Source organism: Artibeus jamaicensis, unplaced genomic scaffold (assembly GCF_021234435.1).
Source record: "Artibeus jamaicensis isolate MK-2021 breed Jamaican fruit bat unplaced genomic scaffold, CSHL_Jam_final contig_923, whole genome shotgun sequence".
Taxonomy (NCBI): Eukaryota; Metazoa; Chordata; class Mammalia; order Chiroptera; family Phyllostomidae; genus Artibeus; species Artibeus jamaicensis.
The window spans coordinates 6012052-6031496 of NW_026522014.1; the positions used below are offsets into that span (position 1 = coordinate 6012052).

The 19445-nt window shown below is 39.4% G+C and overlaps 1 protein-coding gene and 1 long non-coding RNA gene across 3 annotated transcripts in view; one reads left to right on the forward strand and one right to left on the reverse strand.

Moving 5' to 3' along the window:
* The window catches only part of LOC128625814 (uncharacterized), a 31932-nt gene extending 14302 nt beyond the window's left edge, over positions 1-17630 (reverse strand). The window contains exons 1-2 of the long non-coding RNA XR_008389640.1: positions 16998-17630; positions 14537-14607 (exon numbers count right to left, since the gene is read on the reverse strand). This is a non-coding gene — a long non-coding RNA (uncharacterized LOC128625814). The remainder of the gene's footprint in view (positions 1-14536; positions 14608-16997) is intronic.
* A 167-nt stretch (positions 17631-17797) lies between these two features.
* The window catches only part of C1GALT1 (core 1 synthase, glycoprotein-N-acetylgalactosamine 3-beta-galactosyltransferase 1), a 36711-nt gene continuing 35063 nt past the window's right edge, over positions 17798-19445 (forward strand). The window contains exon 1 of one of the 2 annotated variants that reach the window (XM_037136690.2): positions 17798-18055. In XM_037136690.2, the coding sequence (XP_036992585.1) occupies positions 18049-18055 (7 nt within the window). In that variant the 5' untranslated portion in view covers positions 17798-18048. The remainder of the gene's footprint in view (positions 18056-19445) is intronic. The other variant, XM_037136687.2, reaches the window with a different exon arrangement.

The following is a 19445-nucleotide window of genomic DNA, read 5'->3' on the forward strand; positions in this document are numbered from 1 at the left end:
AGTATGTGAATCGAGTATGTTTATGACTTAGGCCTTTTTGGAAGGAGGAAATTCATTGCCATCAACCAGACTTTTAATGGGATGGAGAAACAAACAAAAAAAGTCAGGAATCATAAAATCATAGCTGGGTTTCACAGGAGAGTGTATACTTTGGAAGTCAGGCACTGACTGTATCATTTTCTTTTTTAAAATGGTTAGCACAGCATCAGAAAGAGTTAAGAACTTAAACTTTAGAAGATAATGGAAGTAATGATAGCATTCTGTTTTCTACTAGGAGGGGCAGGTTTAAAAACAAGAGCTAAAGATGAAAAGGAAGAGATTGAAAGGAAGCAGGCCAAATACTGGGAGCAGTGAAAGAATAGGAAGCAAACAAAAAAAAGAGAAAAAATAACACCCTCTCCCATATATACACACCCCTGCCCCTAACACACACATATACACACACACACACACACACACACACACACACACAGGAAGAGGAGAGGGGAAAGGAAATCAATTGTACAAGAAATATAAATGCAAAGCATTTATATTGAAAGAGATTTAGGGAGGGAGGGAGAGAGAGAGAGAGAGAGAGATTGATTGATTACTGGACTGTGGTGGTTTGCTTCCTTCTTTCCCCTTCCCCATTAATCTTTTCAAGCTAAAGAAGTCTCCTTACAGATCCAATAAAAGAAGAAGTTTTACAGACTGAATGAAGGCACAGGAAATTCCAATTTTATCTTCATTTCATTATAATGTTTTTGGCAAGTCATTGTTTATTACCTGAATTTTCTGTATCTGCAACATTTATATGCTTAATGATAGTAAACTAGAAAAAGTCCCCTGTCTCCACATGAGCTATACTCCAAAAATTCATTTAAAGGTGATCCATTTTGAAGTATGAAGGGATTTTCCTACTGAAACAGTATTTAAAACAGAATCACATCAGTCCATAAAAGCGTATCTAATATGTAGTGGAAGAAAAGGAAACTGGCCTTTGGGTCATCAGCTGGGAGCCTGGTAAACTGGAACGTGGCGTATCTTCTCACTTCCTTTCTCACACCCTACAGAGCTTTGTACTCACCAGTGCTGATAATTTGGAGGGCAGGGTGTGTCTGTACTTTAAAGAATAAAAGGCAGTGATATCATGAATGGCTATTTGTACATGAGATCCCTATTTCTTCAAAGACTTCAATTCTTTCCTGTCCCACATGTGTGCCCTTCTTGACCCAAGTATTTCGCCACATTTTATATTGGATACAAATTCCAGTCTCCTCAGAGCACTAGAGATCTGGTTCTTCTGAACTCTGCAAGTTTCTTTCTATTATGTTGCTGAATATCATTTCACTTTTTGTCTAGATCTTTCAGGCTTCAACTATAAAGGGTTACCTCCCTGCTCATCAGCTTTCAACTTTCTACCCTCAACTCCTATCCCCTGCCATTCCCCACCATCATTTATATCCTTGATAAAAGTCTAATATATAAGGGGATAGGTAATGTTATCTTGACTGACGATGCATATATTAAATGGTTCAAGTAGAGCACAAGGAAAGATAAAATGCTATCCTACTTCTTGTGAGAAAGGAGGTCAGACTCCTCTTCTTAGGCAGGAAGTAGAAACATGGATGTAGAGACAAATATTTAGAAGGGGAGGAAAATAAAGATGGTCCTGTGTGTCTGCTAGTTTGGATCCACTCAGTAAAAAAACAAGGCAAGTGAGGTACAAAGTGGAGGTAAGGCTTGACTTTAAATAGGTTCAAAAGTATAAACAGATACCCACAACTCATTCTAGAGACAAAAGGTGAAATAGAGGGCACATGTCCAAGGGCATATCCAAAGATCTGATGTAGTTGCAGCAACTGTATCAGAAAAACTGGTCTCAGGACCAATGTTAACAGATGGCAGAGAGAAAGCAGAACTGTCTCCACTTACAGACACGGTACTAAACAATAGAATTAATTAGTATTAAGAAAAAAAATAATGAGCCATAATACACAATCAACTTAAACAGAGTTTAAGCAACTAGAAGGCTAGGACAAAGTAATGGACAGCAACTTGCATTTTTACAATAATTTAATCATTATTCACTACTTCTGGACTAACAGGTATTTTGTACAAACAATGGTATATTAGATTGAGGGTCTGAATTATCTGCAAGTAAACTATTAGTCAAGAGGACTTCGAACAAGAATTCTATTGACATGCACCCACCCTAAACAGAGAGAGACTGAAATTCCCCAAAGTTGTTGCTTCTAATTTTGGAGGGCCATCCTAGGCCACAGACTCATGAGGCTTTAACTGCTGGAAAGAAAAAAAAACAACTTGGAAATCACTTAATACAACTTCTTTACTTTAATGATAATTGCCCTTTGGATAAAAATCACTATGCACATTTCAATATAGTAATCTATATTGGGACTATCTTTATCTGCTAATCAATATTTGCTACTAGGAAACTAAAATATGGAAACAAATTAAAATATTTGTTGAAAAGACACTTCCTTTAAAATTTTTTGTCAATTCATTTACTATCATTATACTCGTTTATAAAAATATATAAATATTTTAACTATATATACTACCATTTATTGAGTACTTATAATTATGGTAGGCCTTTGTAAACATCCTCTCATTTAAGTAACATGTCGTATTTTTTGGACCATAAGACACCCCTAGGTTTTAGAGAAGGAAAATAGGAAAAAAAATTTGAAGCAAAAAATGTGAAATATTTAATAACATAAATAACATAATATTTCACTAATGTAAATGTAAACAGAACTCACAGCAGCATTAACAACCATTATTTGTCCCAAATTGGGGGGAGTGCATCTTATAGTCTGAAAAATAAGGTAGGTATCATTATCATCCTCCCATTTACAGCTGAGGACCATGAGGCTCTGAAAGCAGCTAGGATTACAACCAGCATTAGAACACATTTTAGCTAATACTTAGTATTTCATCAGGTTGAATCACCATGGAAACATTTTAAAAGATGTTAGCAAAACATGAACCTTTCCATACTTTCTCTAGTATGTGATCTTTCAAGTATCCTTAAAATATGTGTGTAAGTAGAATCTATTGAGGTTTACCCTGAGGCAAAGGTAGTCATAAAAAGGGCTGACATCGTGAAAGTATTTCAAAATTCTACCTTGGATTAAATGTGAAAAATCCAAAAGCTTCAGTCCAAATCACCATGAATGGCATGGTGAAATTATTATGAGCTCATTTGTGGGCACAGAAGAAGACTGATAGTTTGCACTGCATCTGTTTCTCTTCCTTTCTCATATGGAGCACTGATGTTAATGATGTTTAGGTAGGCAAAAGTCGCTCAAAATTATATCACCTATTGACTGTAGATACCTAAAAAGGAGGTTGAATTTCAAGGGGAATGAGATATAGCCTTCCTCTTGCTTTAGGTTGTGCCATAGGCTGGGTTTCCCAGACAACGATCTCTAAAACAGAGATCAGCATGCACAGCAATATATTAGGGAGTACTTTTGAGATTAATGCCTGAGGAAGGGAAGAGAATGACGCAGGACTTGACAAAGGCAAAGGCTGGGGGATCATCCAGTCCTAACAGAGGACTTATCCAACTAGATCAAGAACTCTGATGATGGACTGGATAATGAAGATCATTTGGCTCTGGGCAGCTGGGTTTTTATACCCTTGGGTTGATCAGTCATTGGACATGGATGCCCTTGAGCTAAAGCAGCTGTCTGCACCTGAGGCAATTCCCTGAGAGGGCTGGCAGCCTAGCATTATCAATGGCAACGTACACAACAGCTGGGGGGAAAAGTCTTACAGCCCTGAAGGGGGATCAGAGCAATGCATCACAGTATCTGCCTCAGGTATGCTGCCTTTGATAATATGTACAGTATTATTTTGTATTATTTAGGATGCATGGGGTAAGTCATCATAAAATGCCCCAGTCTGATAAAGATTAACTTTGCCTGTCAACTTTATTGGGCACTTAGGAATTTCTTTTAGACCTTCCTCAGTAGAAGAACCGAATAGTGTCTGGGAAGTTAGAACTTAAAGGGTCAGAACCCTAACCTCACACCTGTCAGAATGGCTATCATTAATAAATTAACAAAAAACAAGCACTGGTGAGGATGTGGAGGAAAGGGAACCCTAGTGCACTGTTGGTGGGAATGCAGACTGGTGTAGCCACTGTGGAAAACAGTATGGGATTTCCTCAAAAAACTAAAAATGGAACTGCCTTTTGATCCAGCAATTCCACTGTAGGGACTATATCCTAAGAATGCCAAAACACCAATTCAAAAGGACCTATGCACACTAATGTTCAGAGCAGTGTTATTTATAATAGCCAACTGCTAGAAACAGCATGAGTGCCCATCAGTAGATGAGTGGATCAAAACACTGTGGTACATTTACATAATGGAATACCACACAGTTGAAAGAAAGAAGGAACTCCTACCCTTTGTGACAGCATGGATGGAACTGGAGAATATTATGCTTAGTGAAATAAATCAGGCAGTGAAAGAAAAATACCATATGATCTCACCTATAAATGGAACCTAATGAACAAAACAAACAAATGAGCAAAATAGAGCCAAAGGCATGGAAACAAGAAACAGAATGACAATGACCAGAAGGGAGGTTGAAGGGGGTTTAGGGTAGAAAGAAGGGGAAGGTATTAGACAAGGAACATGTATAAATGACCCATGGACATGGACAAGGGTGTGGAGATTGACTGTGGGAGTAGGGGCTGGGCAGGTCAGTGGAGAGCAAAGGGGTAATAATTGGGACAACTGTAATAGAATAATCAATAAAAATAATGAAAAAAAAAGAACTTAATGGGTTGGACTGGTATTTTTCTGTGAGCAGGAAAAGAAATTACAGTAGCCAGTGAGAGAAGATGGCCAGAAAACCAAAAGTCAGAAGCCAGGTAGGAAGGAGCTCAGACCGGGTTGTGCCCACCCACCTGTGTAAGGGAGGGGTGATCCTTGCACAAGCAGATCTGGGACTAAATAAAGCTCTTTCATGGGCTGAACTTAGCCAAAAGGCTGTAGTTTGCTGGTGCCTGATTTAAAAGATTAGCATTAAAAACACTGTACAGGAACCCACTTGGTTTCATTTGCATCCAACATCACAGATTATTGTGTGACCTTGGGCAAGATTCCAAAACTTTCTGTCTCAATATCCTCATCTACTACATAGATGTAATAGTAGTACTTATCTTATAAAGATGTTAGGAGTAAGTAATAGCCCTGGCTGATGTGGCTCTGTGGATTGAGTGCCAGCCTGCAAACTGAAAGGTTGCTGGTTCAATTCCCAGTCAGGGAACATGCCTCGGTTGCCTGCCAGGTCCCAGTTGGGGGCATGCAAGAGGCAAACAATCGATGTATCTTTTGCACACAGAAGTTTGTCTCCTTCTATTTCTTTCTCCCTCACTTCCCCTCTCTCTAAGAATAAATAAATAAATAAATAAGTCTTTTTTAAAAAGAGAAGGCAATATAGTCCAAGTTAAATATTGAGTAGGTTGTCTATCACTTAGGTATTCAGCAAGCAATTTTTGGAATTATTATTGTTGTTATATTTAATATAATCAACACTAAATTAATTAAATATTTTCTGTCAAACCCACAACTATCTTCCATTTTGGAGGCAGAACAATAAGAGAATAGCTCAAGGGAATTGTTAAAATTTTAAAACAATAATCAAGGAAGAGTTTGTATAGACTTTCTTTATACTATTCTTGCAACTTTCCTATAAAACTAAATTTATTTCAAAATAAAAAATGGAAAAGAAAGAAGTAAAACTCTTTGACTTTGCTGGAATTACTCAGGATAGAAACATGCATCTAGGCACCCTGACTATTTTTTTTTCTGCTTGGTTTTATGTAATTGTGAAATCTTTACAAAAACCTTTCAACCCCTTTTTGTTGAAAACATCACTATTTCAGCCATGCTACAGAATGAGAAAAAAGTATGTTGTACATATTTGTACTAGAAAGAAGAGGGGAATACTGTATTCATGGTGCAGGGGGAAGGTGAGATTCAAGCAGGGGAAATTAAAGTGAGAAAGTTTTTAGAAGGAGGTGAAATGCAGGGGAAAAGAATACAGAAAGGCATTATTGCTACATTCTTTCTTGGTTCTCTCCTGGAGATATTTCTTTGTTAGGAATAAATAAATATTTATAAGCACCTACTGTGTGCCAGACACAGTACTAGGTGATTTCACATGATCTCATTTACTAATTACAATACTGTGGGAAATAATATTACTGCCACTTTACAATGAGAGAAATTGAGGCTCAAAGAGAATAATTCCATTTTCTAAGACCACATAGTAAAGTTATGGGGCTGGGGGGAATGTAGCAAAGATCTTGAGTCAGAAACAACTGGGTTAAATATCCATCAGCAGGTAAATGGATATACACATTGTGATAAATCCTTATGGAATTTATCTCAGCAGTAGATAAATGGAATACTGCTCCGCAGTAGAAAGGAAGGTGCCACTGATAAACTCAACAACTCGGTTTAATTTCAAAGGAATTATGCTAAGTAAAAAAGCCAGACAAAAGAGGGAATACATTATATGATTCCATTTATATAATTCTAAAAAATGCAAACTAATATACAGTGCAAAAGCAAGTAAGTCTTTGCTTGGAGATTGGGTGGGATGGGGAGTGGCATGAGAAAACTTTGGGGATTGATAAATACATTTACTGTCTTGATTGTGGTAATGGTTTCATGGGTGTACACATGACAAAATATCGTATTATACACCTTATATGTGTATAGCTAGTTATTGAATGTGAATTCTACCTTGATGAAGCAGTTTTTAAAAACCTGGGTTGAAATCCCCATTATACTACTTACAAGTGCTTAATCTCTGAGACTAGTTTCTCTATCAATTAATATGGTTGATTAACACCTACTTCAGAGGGTTGGTGTGAAGTTTAAAGTAAATCAGTGACATCAGTGTTTAGTATGGTGCCTAAAACATAATATAGTGCCTAACATATAGTAAGAAAGCAGCAGAGGTCATGTAAGGCAGCCTAGACTCTGAGTTCTTCCCTCTTAAGAGCTTTCTCCACTTTAATTAGTAGTGTTAGTCACTGTTATTTTTATTTATCGCTATAATTTACACCCATCAATCTTACTTCAAAGCCCTAGATCTTCACATTAAACTGTGACAAATTTTATGATTTGAGTTAAGGGACACCATCTCCTGATGGAGGACCAGACCTAGAGTCTTTTGCATAAAATCTATTTTGTCTAACAGCCAAGTTTGTCCAAGCTGTGGTTACTATTGTACTCTTCAGCTCCAGAATTTGTGTTTAGCTCCTTTTTATTTATCTTCTTGTCACTTTTCTCTGTACACATCTCTCTTCTCAGTTTCTCACTCCTGTGAACTTGATCCATCAATGTATTCCCCATTCTGAGTTCTGCCTCCTTGATTCAGGGAGTCAGCTACATGCTGCCTGGGAACTCGCTGAAGACATTAAGGTTGATAACAAGCTCTTCGTTTGCTTATGTCTACCTCTTTATTGATATTATCATTTTGCTCATACATTATTTTCCACATTTCCTTTAGCTCATTGCTCATGTTTTCCATTAGTATTTTGAGCATAAGACAGTTGTTTTAAAATCTTTGTCTGGTAGTGCCAATGTATGAACTTCCTCAAAGATGGTTTCTATCAATTTATTTTGTTCCTTTGAATGAGCCACATTTTCTTGTTTCTTTGTAATTTTTTAATAAAAACTGAAAATTGAATTACTATAATGTGGTAACTAAAAGTTAGATTCTTTGTATGCCTTGTAATTTTTCTTTTTTTAATTATTGATTATGTATTACAGTTATCCCATATTTTTTCTCCCCTTTATCCCTCTCTGGCCTGTACCCTACTCCCATCAATATTCCCCCACCTTAGTTCATGTCCATGGGTCATACATATAAGTTCTTTGGCTTCTCCATCTTTCATACTATCCTTAACCTCCCCTTGTCTATTTGTACCTATCCTTTATGTTTCTTATTCCCTGTACCTTTTCCATTATTCTCCCCCATTCCCCTCCCCACTGTTAACCTTCCATGTGATCTCCATTTCTGTGATTCTGCTCCCGTTCTAATTGTTTGCTTTTTTTTTTCAGGTTCAGTTGTTGAAAGTTGTGAATTTGTTGTCATTTTCCTGTTCATATTTATGATTATCTTTTTCTTAGATAAGTCCTTTTAACATTTTATATAGTAAGGGCTTGGTGAGGATGAACTCCTTTAACGTGACCTTCTCTGGGAAGCACTTTATCTGCCCTTCCATCATTTTTTTTAAATGATAGCTTTGCTAGATAGACTAATCTTGGATGTAGGACCTTGCCTTTCATCACTTGGAATATTTCTTTCTAGCTCCTTCTTGACTGCAAGGTTTCTTTTCAGAGATCAGCTACTAGTCTTATGGGAGCTCCTTTGTAGGTAACTGTCTAATCTCTCGCTGCTTCTAGGATTCTACCCTTAATTTTAATCTTGGCTAATGTAATTATGATGTGCCTTGGTGTGTGCTTCCTTTGGTCCAACTTCTTTGGGACTCTCTGAGCTTCCTGGACTTCCTGGAAGTCTATTTCCTTTGCCAGATGAGGGTAGTCCTCCTTCATTATTTTTTCAAAAAATTTTCAACTTCTTGCTCTTCCTTTTTCACCTCTGCAATCCCTATAATTTGGATGTTGGAACATTTAAAATTGTCCTTGAGGTTCCTAAGCCTCTCCACATTTTTTTGAATTCTTGTTTCTTCATTCTGTTCCAGTTGAATGTTTATTTCTTCCTTCTGTTCCAAATCATTGATTTGAGTCCTGGTTTACTTCCTGTCACTGTTGGTTCTCTGTACATTTTCCTTCATTTCACTTTCTATAGCCTTCACTTTTTCCTTTATTTTGTGACCATACTCAACCATTTCTGTGAGCATCCTGATTACCAGTGTTTTGAACTGTGCATCTGATAGGTTGGCTGTCTCTTCATTGCTTAGTTCTATTTTTTGGAGCTTTGATTTGTTCTTTCATTTGGGCCAAATTTTTTTTGTCTTGGTGTGCTTGTTACATAGTAAGGGGCAGAGCCATACGTATTCACTAGGGTGGGGCAACCCACATTGCTGCATTGTGGCACTGTATGTGGGGGAGGGTTCCAAGAGGGAACACGGCCCCTTGCTCAGCTCTCTGGTTTTCATCACTTCCTCCACTACCCACAAGTAAATTGGGCCCTTCTGGTGCTGATTCCTGGGTGGGTGGGTTTGTGTATGTTCTAGGACCCTGTGGGTCTCTCAGTGAAACCTCCTGTGAGGCTGGGAGTCTCTCCTATCACTGCAACACCGACAGGTTTTTATAGTCAGAGGTTTTGAAGCTTTATTTCCCACACTGGACCCCAGGGTTGTGCAGTGTGTCTTGCTCCCCAGTTGTCTCTCCTGGTTTATCTGCACACAAATATGGAACCACCCATTCTTCCCACTGCTGCCTTGCCATGAGTCCTCTCTGCCCCAGCTGCCCATCTCTGCCCCTCCTACCCATCTCTGCCCCTTCTACCAGTCTGAGTGAATGTTTCTTCTTTAACTCATTGGTTGTTGGACTTCCAGTTAAATTTAAATTTAAATACATACAGTTAAATTTTCTGGCAGTTCTGATTATTTTTTGTTTTTAAATTTATTGTTGTCCTTCTTTTGATTGTGTGAGGAGGCAAAGTGTATCTACCTATGCTTCCATCTTGGCCGGATTCCCATTGTGATTTTTTTCTGATAAAAACTGGACATTGGACTAATATAATGATTCTCCCCCTTTGCCAGGGTTTACTATTTTTGGGTTGTTGAAGGCTGTAGTAGTCTGTTTATTTAATTTCCTACCCAAATTATTATTGCAAAGATTGTTGTATTCCTGTCAACGTGGTCACTAAAGTCTGTGCTCCTTAGCTGTATACAGCTTACGATTTGATAGAAATTTCCTAGAATGCTGGGAACCTCCCGGTCTTTGCAAATTGGCTCCAAGCCAGGGCCCTCCTTCAATTTGCCAGGCTTGCACTGTGCCAAGGGATCAGCTCAAGGTAAAAAGCTTAGGGTCTCTTAAGATTTTTTTCTGAGAACATATTTACCCTGGGCATGCATATGGCTTTCTAAATTCCTCTATATCCATGGTTGCTTTTGAATGTCATAACTTTCTAAAGAAACCCTTTCCATCTTTTGCCTTAGACAGCATATTGTAAATTTCACTGTATTCCCTGCCCCAGCTGTCTGAGGGTTATTAATTTGGCTTGCATTGTTTTCCAGCTTTTTCACCTGAGCTCCGAGTTAGGCAAAACACAGCAGGACAATTTGCTTCAATCCTTCAGGTTGTTCCCTGTATTAATTAGTCTAATTGGGTTGCCATAACAAAATGCCACAGCCTGGATGACTCAGACAACAGAAATTTATTTCTCACAGTTCTGGAGACTAGAAAGTCCAATATCAAGCGTCCAGCCAATTCAGTTTCTGATGAGGGTTCTTTTTTCTGGTTTACAGACAGCTGCCTTCCCACTGTGTCCTCACCTGACTGAGAGAGAGACAGCTCTTATAACTCTTCTTCTTATAAGGGCACTAGCCTTATCAGACCAGGCTCTCACCCTTATGACCTCATTAATTTTTATCTCCTTTTCATGGACCCTACAGTCACATTGTAGGTTAGGACTTCAACATTAAATTTTGGAGGATACAATTCAGTTCCTAGCACCCCCAGATAGATTAGAACAGATATCACAACAGTCTGTGAGCAAGGTCAGCTTTGCTCCCTCCAGAATCAAGGGAACAATGCCACCCTGAGAACACAGGATGCTGCCACTTTAAGACTGCTACCAGTTTCAGACTGCTGCTTCTTCACAACTGACTGCAGCAGCATTATGACTGCTGCTGCTTTAAGACTACTGACATTATAAGACAGTTCCCATGCAGGGGAGGAGGTAGGGGGAAGACAAGTAAAATCACCACAAAATTTTCCTGCTGCGTTGAAGTGCCTTTTTCTTGATTCAGTGCTCACTTGGTTGCTGTAAACTTTTAAGTGTTTTATAGAGTTCTCACAAAATTGGTTCTGATAGTTGCTATGTGAGAAAAGAACTTGGGGCTTCCCACTTTGCCATTTTGCTTATTGTATACAAAAGATTATAATTTTTGCCTGCTTTTCATAAGCTTTATATTATTCCTCACACCAAAGGTTTCAAAATGATTTTCAGTTCTTATAAGTGAAAAAAATATTTAGATCTCTCTTAAATGAAGGCAAGAAATGTATTTTAAAGAATGGGAAAATTACCCATTCACATTAACTTAACCAAAAAAACTGTAATTTAATATAAGAATGCAGTGAGGGATTCATAGGACTCCTGAGCAGGCAGGCCATCTGCCGGAAGGGGGTGATGGGAAATCTGCGAGAAGCTAGAAAGTGACTCTCTCCTTGTTTTATCTCTCTCTCGGGGTCCACAGAGCTCTGGGCCCTTATTCTTCTCAGATACTCTGCTTCATTTCTGTCTCTCCCTGCAGACTGGGTTCCCCTCACCTTGGGTTTATGTTTGGGTTACAAGCCCCTGTTACAGTTTCAGTGTTCATTCAACAGAGAGTAACTGAGGCCTCTCTCTCTCCCAATTCCAAATTTCCAGAGAGAATCTGGTTGATTCATATTCCTTAAAGAACCAAAACCCGTTGAATCAGCTGTGGCCAGGAAGTAAGAAGGGATTTCTCATATACAAAGCTATGGGGACCCAACCTGTAGGAGGAATTGAGGGGAAAATGGGCGAGAAAGGGAAAGCTTTTCTATCAAGAATGGACAGAAACCCCAAAAGATACCGGTCACAACCCATTTTTAAATTTAAATACATTTAGATACAACTTAAAAGAAAGAAAAAAAGTGCCACATTATGCAGCTAAAATTTGTCAGTCAGTTCTTTACAATAATGGAATGAACGTGCATATTTATAAATGTTCTACTACTTAGGGACTTTAAACTAAAGCCAGCTTCACCTATTCCATTTACAACAAATGTCCTTTGCTCTTGTTGAGCCACTAGGGAAAATAATTAAAGAACATCCTGATTCTCATTCCAGAGAACTAGAGAAACACCAAGTCACCTCAGGGAGCCCCTCCTCCTAAGTAGAGACCATTTCTCTAGATGACAGGAGTTCCTCAGCACACATGTGGCTGTCTCTGCTTTTAAGCTAGTATGTTGTGAGTCATGCTGAGTCCTCTTCCCTTGAGGTTAGAAGTATTTCCTAGACTTTTTTTTTCTTTATTTCTTCCTCTGCTCCATTCTCCACCTTTATACACTGCATGTGTTGCTGAATTCAGAAAATAACACTAACCTCTGCAACAATCTCAAAGTTTTGGTAGATTTTGTGAAGATGTAGCTGTAAGGAATAAAAACTGTTTGATAAGTGCTCTCTTTAGATTCCATAAGGTAAAAATACCTTATCCCGGCAGGCATTTTGATATGAGATGAGAAGCTCAGTTGAAAAGCATATAATGTCTAGAAAGGGAAGCTCTGCCCTTTTCTTCTTAGGATTCTTCCTACTTAAATAAATAAAAATTATAGGTAGCAGGGGCTGTTTCCAAACACCAATAAACTGTCTAATTAAGCCAGTAGTTTCAGCTGATTTGGAGTCATAGCTGAAGAGCAGAATGCAAGAAAGAACAACAATGTCTAAGACAAAACCAGGGAGTTTGGGTAATACATCCACTACATAATTGGGACTTGAATCTTACACTGAGGCTCCATCTTACTTATCCTCACACATTCATTCACCTGTGGGGTTAGCCATACCCCCCCCAAGTTGGGCATTGTCAATAATTAATCTCTACCTCTGATGTCCTCATTTATAAAGAAGAAATACATGTAGTCTACCATTTATTTTCTTGCTGCGGGGTGAAATTTTGTTCTAGGATAAACTCTTAGGCGCAGAGCAAATTATTGGTTAACTGTATGTTTATTACTAAGTATGTTTAACTGCCACTGTTACCATAAAGAAGGGCACACACCCAACCACAATTACAAATTAATTCATGAAAAGAAAAAAGCCAGTCATGATTATGCATTCTTTTAAAAGTACAATAAATTTTCAACAGGCTAATAAAATGAGATCTGACATTTAATAACCTACCAACATGCCACATTCTTAATCCCTAACCGCTTACTATAAATGATGTTAATACTTTACAAAGGAACACAGTAAAATCAGTCACTACCTCTTGAAAGAAGTCTTGTGGTATACACACCTAGAATATTTGATGCTGAACTGTAATTTGACTTTGGATACAAGAGCACAGCAAAAACTAATGAAAGCACTATGTGAGAATCATTTGGCTATGAAAATTCAACACAAAGAATTTTATATTTTGTTATTTTTTATAAAATTGTGAGCTATACATCCTTACATCAGTAAGATTTATTCTAAATTAATGTACATTGATATGTACACATATAAGTAAATATTTTTTAGAGAACTGGTTGTTAAATATTTGCCAGCAGACCATTGTATAAAACTCTTTCAAGCTTCTCCCCTTCACATACACGCATTCAAGTAAAAGTGAATATGTACTCTTCAAAAAAATATTTAATGTTTAATTGCTTAAAAATAAAATAGGATAGACCTCATGAGCCTAATGTAATTAAAAGCATGTCAATGCTTTACAATTATACTGTCACATTTAAGCTCACTGACTACCTTTTGAGGCAAGTTTGGATTATTTCCCCCAAATTCTGGGTAAGGGAATTGAGATTTAGAGAACTTAAATGACTTGCCCTGGGCCATCAGCTAATCAGTGACAAAATTGAGAGCATTATTCAAGTCTCAAGGGTTCTACTGCTCTATTCACTACATATTTCTTCCAGGACTGTCAATGCTTAGATCTCAGAAAGATTCACAATTGATTTCTCTATGACAGGGATGTCAAACTCATTTTTACTGGGGGCTACATCAGCCTCACAATTGCCTTCAAAGGGCCAAAATAATTTTAGGACTGTATAAATGTAACTATTCTTTAGCTGTTAAGGAGTTAAAATGACATTCAGCCCTTTGAAGGCAACCTCAAGGCTGATGCGGCCCCCAGTGAAAATGAGTTTGACATCCCTGCTCTATGATCATGTCAGAAAATGCTTATGTAATACAGGTGTCAGGGATCAAAGATAACACCAGCATCGTATGTTACTGTTTAAAGTGAAAAAGAAACATTCTACTTCATCCAATTGTTTTTTATTCAAACAGCAAATAATTAAACACTAAAATACAGGGCCCAGCAGAAATAAGGCCTGCTTGAGTTTGGTTGGTAGAGCAATAATATCAGCATAATAATTTACAATTTTAATTCGAATGTTTCACCTAAAATGCATATAGTGTGCTTCAGTATATTGTTATGTTACAGAATTACATGCTTATGGTTTTGTAAGATATTATGTAATAAAAAAGGGGTGTTATTTATGCCAGACCCTGTACGTGCTGAGCATTGTGTTAGGCACTATTATACCTAACTCTATTAGTTATTTCTGCAGCATAAGAAATTATCCCCAATGTAATGGCTTAAAACAACCATTTGTTAACTCACCATTTCTCTTGACCAAGAATTCAGGAGCACCTCAGCTGAGTGGTTCTGGCTCAGGTTCTCTCTTGAGGTCCCTAAGATGATCAGGGATGCAGTCATCTGAAGGCTTGACTAGGGCTAGAAGATCTGCTCCCAAACTCACTCACCTTGCTGTTGTCAGGAGTCCTCAGTTCCATACTAGCTGTTGGCTAAAATCCTTAATCACTCATAGTGTGGGCCTCTATACGTTTTATAATGCTTTCCCCCACCCCCAAAATCATACTATGTCATTTCTCAAATGTTCTATTCATGAGAACAAGTCACTAACTACAGTTCAAATTCACAGTGAGGGGAATTCAGTTCCACCTTTTGAAGGAAGAAGTATCAAAGAACTTGTGGACATATTTTAAACCTGCTATACCAGTGAACATAATTTACTTTACAGAACTTAATCTAATATTACTAAATGATTTATTAATTGTAATATTTGGGTATTGAAAGAAAAACTAAGTCTATCAGAGAGTGGTTTCTTAATGTTGTTATTGCTTGTTTGCATTGTGTCCCCATTTCCATCTCACCCTGTTTATTGAAAATACTACATAGTGCTAAATAAATGATGACTTCATCTATCTTAATATACCAGCTAGGAATTGCATTCAGTGCTTATAATAGAAAAGCTGAATAACAAAACGTTAAATAGGAGGAATTCATCTTCCCTCACCCAACAAGTCCAGAAATGGGCAGTCCAGAACTGGTAAGTTGGCTCTCCAAAGCTATCATGAAACAAGCACCTTGTACTTCGTATGCTATTAATAGTGTGTGGGGCTTTTGTTATTATGGTTGAACTATGGCTGTTCTGCCTCCAGGATCATGCCATTGCTCCTGGTAAGAAAAGGAATGGGTACAGGTTCAATGACTAAGTGACCATTTCTTCCATGAAGCTTTGAGTCCCTCCTAGAAATACCCACTTTAATTTTATTACAGGCCACATGGCCAACCATGGCTTATAAGAGTCTGGGGAAGTAAAGATTTTTAACTGGATACACTGTAAACCTGAAAAAAAAAAAAAGAATTCTACTAGTAAGAAAGAAAGGTTATTGCTTTAAACAACTATAAGTGTCAATCACCCTGCTCCAAGGGGCCTCGGCACACGTTACTCTGCCCCAAAGAGCTCTGAGACATGCTACTGAAACACCACACCAAACTGACAACACTGTCTGAGGTTTATCTGTGTTTCAAATGGGAGAATCTGGTTTTGAGTCCCACGTATAAAGTATATTTTTCATAGCAGCCACACTTTCTTTTTTCTAGTGGATAATGTTGGACAAAAGAATTGGTGGACGAAAATATCACTTCTAGGAAATTGTCCCAAAAGATAATTAACCGCATAGTTGTACAAAAAGGGACATGTATGAGGAAGTTCATCAGAGTTGTTAAAAATAGCAAACATTTGGGAAAAAACATAAATGTCAATCAATAGAATACTGGTTAGATAAATGATGATATATCCACTTAATGGATGTTATGCAACTTTTAAAAGTGGTTATTCATGACATACTGTTCAGTTAGAAAAGAACTGTGTACATAAGATCCAGTTTAGAAAGTAATGTATTTATATGTCTTTATGTCTTTTTTATTCTTGGAGATGTATGGAAGAGTAGAACATAAATTTTAAAATGGTTATCTTTGGATTATGAGATTTGGGAAAACACTATTTGTTTGAGTAGTATGTGTTGTTTTCATCAAAATAGTAGCTATTTTCAAAAATACCTAAGGGGGTGGGACAGACTGACCTTATCTGGTATTCTTCAAATCAACATGCCTTGTTGCCAGTAATTTTTAGATGTGCTGTGGATGAATTTATCCTTAAACATTTCTTATCTTTGCTCATTAGAAAACGTTATTCCTTAATCATTATAAATTTCAATGAAATTGAAATGAGGGTTTTGGTTTTTTTTTTTTTTTTTTGCTTTCCTTTCTAACAGTGACTTCTGAGGGCGTTCCTTTCCCTGTTTTACAGCAGCAATGGAAGGGAAGGCCGGGAATGGAGGTAAGGACGAAACGAAGTCTGGAGGTGTCGGCCAGGGAAAGAGCAGAAAACTGAACATCCGGATCTTTGCACTTCTAGCGTAAGCCTATCAGTTTATCTCTCTGACCTCGGCTTTCTCATCAGAAAAATGAGAGGTTTCGATAAGAATCACTAGATGTTTTAAAATTCTTTTGAAAGTTTCTTTTTTATCTATTTAATGGCATATCCTGGAAAACTACACTAGAGCAGAATTTAAACAGAGAAAAATAACAACACCAATAACTTAAGGATGTTGTTTCTTGTTTCTCCCAGGCATGTTAAGTAACAATTAGACTACACAACTAATAGGCAGAACGTCCAAGATTCCAGCCGATTCTACACTCCTAATAGCTTTGCTAAAAGCCACTATAGAACTGCCTTAGGAGGGCATTTAAAGGAAGTAGATAGCTTTCTCACCTTCAAGTTAGGCCTTGTAGATGATGATTAACCCGGATAAATCCAAGACCTTACCCCAATCTTCTGATTGTTTCCGTTGCCTCTATGGCCCGACAGGCTCCTCCCTCTCACTCAAACATAACTTTCCGATTCAGTGTTTTTTTTTTTTTTTTTTTTTGCCAACTAAAGAGGAGCTAAGTTTTGCAAAGCCCTGAGGAAGCTTCTCCTGCCATTGCCTGACAGCACATAAGTAATGGCAGAACTTAAGACCACGTGTGCCTACAGATGGCTTTGTAGTATTATTACTGAATTTTCAGCCCTTCCTAGTTCACAGAACTGGTTACCCAGCACTCGTTTGCATACCTCATCTTGCTGTATTTCCTTTCATTAAGGCCTGACAGATGCCGAGTAAAGAGAGCACGAGGGTGGAGTAGGGGAAACGGGAAAAACAGAGTAAAAGCAGACTAGAGGTCAAGACTCCTGCAGGGGTACATCCCGTCCCTCAGAAAAAGGTCCATAAGGCGCCCCCAGCTTCTGTCCGGGCTGTCTCATTGCTGTAGTCCCTCTTAAGGTCCGGGCTTGTGCCAGACCCTACAGCTGGAAGGGAACAGTGAAGGCCAGCAATGCAGTGCCGCCACAGGGCTACGACCACCGCTCCCAGATCTGACTTCCCAGACCCCTACGCAAAAGGGCGAGGCGTGAGCTCGGCAGCCAATCCCCGCATCCGCACGTCTCCGTAGCTCCGCCCCCCAGCCCCCCCTTCGCGTTCCCCACCGCTGGGGCTGGTGCGGCGGCGGCGACGTAAGCGATCGGAGACCCCTGAGTGGCGCCTGCGCCGTCTGCGGGCCGCGGCCGGGACGCGCAGCGGGGAGGGGCGGAGCGAGAGGGCGGGAGCGCGCGCTGGGAGCCTCAGGCCGCCGCTGCCGTTGCGGGGGAATAATCCAGGCGGCAGCAGGCGGCCCGGACTAGCGGCCGCAAGCTACTTCAGCGGCTGCCGGGGAGAGCGAAGGTCGCCGGTCTCGTGTGGTCCTCCTCTCCGCCCCCCCGGAGGGGCGAGAGGGAGCTGTAGCTGATGTCAGGTACGGCCGGCGGAGGCGCCCTCAGGCTGCGAGTCCTAGGTCTTGGTTCCCCCTCTCCCTCCTCCATTTCGGAGTGTGTGTCTGGGGCGGGGGAGCCTGGAGGGTGGAACCAAACCCCGGGCAAGCCAAACAGGTGTCTTGGAGTCGGGGAGGTGCGGGCTCCTGAAGACAGTGCGGGGCACTTCCTGCTCCGGGCGCTTCTGCGAACTGCCATTGGGTCCGCCTGCCTAGCCGTCCGCTATTTGGTTAAATTATTGCGTCCTTTTCGCCGTGGGTCCTTCCCGTTTGCTTCCACGCGCCTTCCACCTCCCCGCTCCGTGTCTGCCGTCGGGCGACGACGGTGAGACCCCGGCTGCACCCGGTTTACGGCGGGACCACTTAGCGGTCCTGCCCGGCCGGGTCTTCCGGGCGCCCTCCAGCCGGTGGGTCGAGCGGGACCTGTCGCTCAGGTGTGGGCACCTTCCGCGAGAGCCTCCGGGCTGCCGCGCCACCTGAGCTTCCAGGGAGTGGGCGCCTTCCACGAGTGCCGGGGACTTCCTCTGGGGCTTCTTGGAACGTCAGGTTTGTGAGAAATACGTATTTTTAAATATCTCTGCCTTGGCAGAATGACCAAGTCAGGTTGTGCTTTGACCGCTTGGAGGAGGAAAAGAGTACCTCCCTACTTTACCACCGAATATGATTTGATGAGTAGCTGCTGACAAGTTGGCCGTACGGCTTTTGGATGAATTATATGTTCTTAAAAGGTGAACGTTATTTAGGAGTGGGGATTTATGTTTTACCTTCTACCTCTTACCCTCTCCCTTTATTTTGTAAAATAATACATAGACCAAAAAAAAAAAAATCACACGCTCTGGAAACGTTGACTAGATGTATAAACTAGTTCACTGAATTCATTATAGATGTTTGGTGTATCGTTTTTACGCTTCTCAGATTGGAAACTATTACTACCTGTGAATTGATTTCATTATGAATTTAAAAATTAGTTATAAAGTTAGGTCTTTAAAGCATCAGAGCGAATAATTAACCAATGTGTAAGGGATAGAAATATGTTCATTGACTAAAAGCCGGGCATAAAACAGATAGCTATATGTCTGGGTACCAGGAAAAAGTGTGCGTGATTTCAAGTTGTTTAATTCTGGTGTAAGTTTAGACAGTGGGAATCTTGAGTTTTTAAGAGGTATTTAGCTTTTCACATCCTTATCGGATAGATGTCAAATGAGCTTTGTGCACATGATGTTTTATGTATTCTAAGTATTATAGTAAACTATACTTACTTTATTTTCTGTCAGTCTTAGTACATATTGATATGCAATTAAGTGAATATAAAGTTGTGAGTTACCAGTTAACTCTTTTTACTATATTTTAAGGAAAACAGTGATTTACTAAGGAA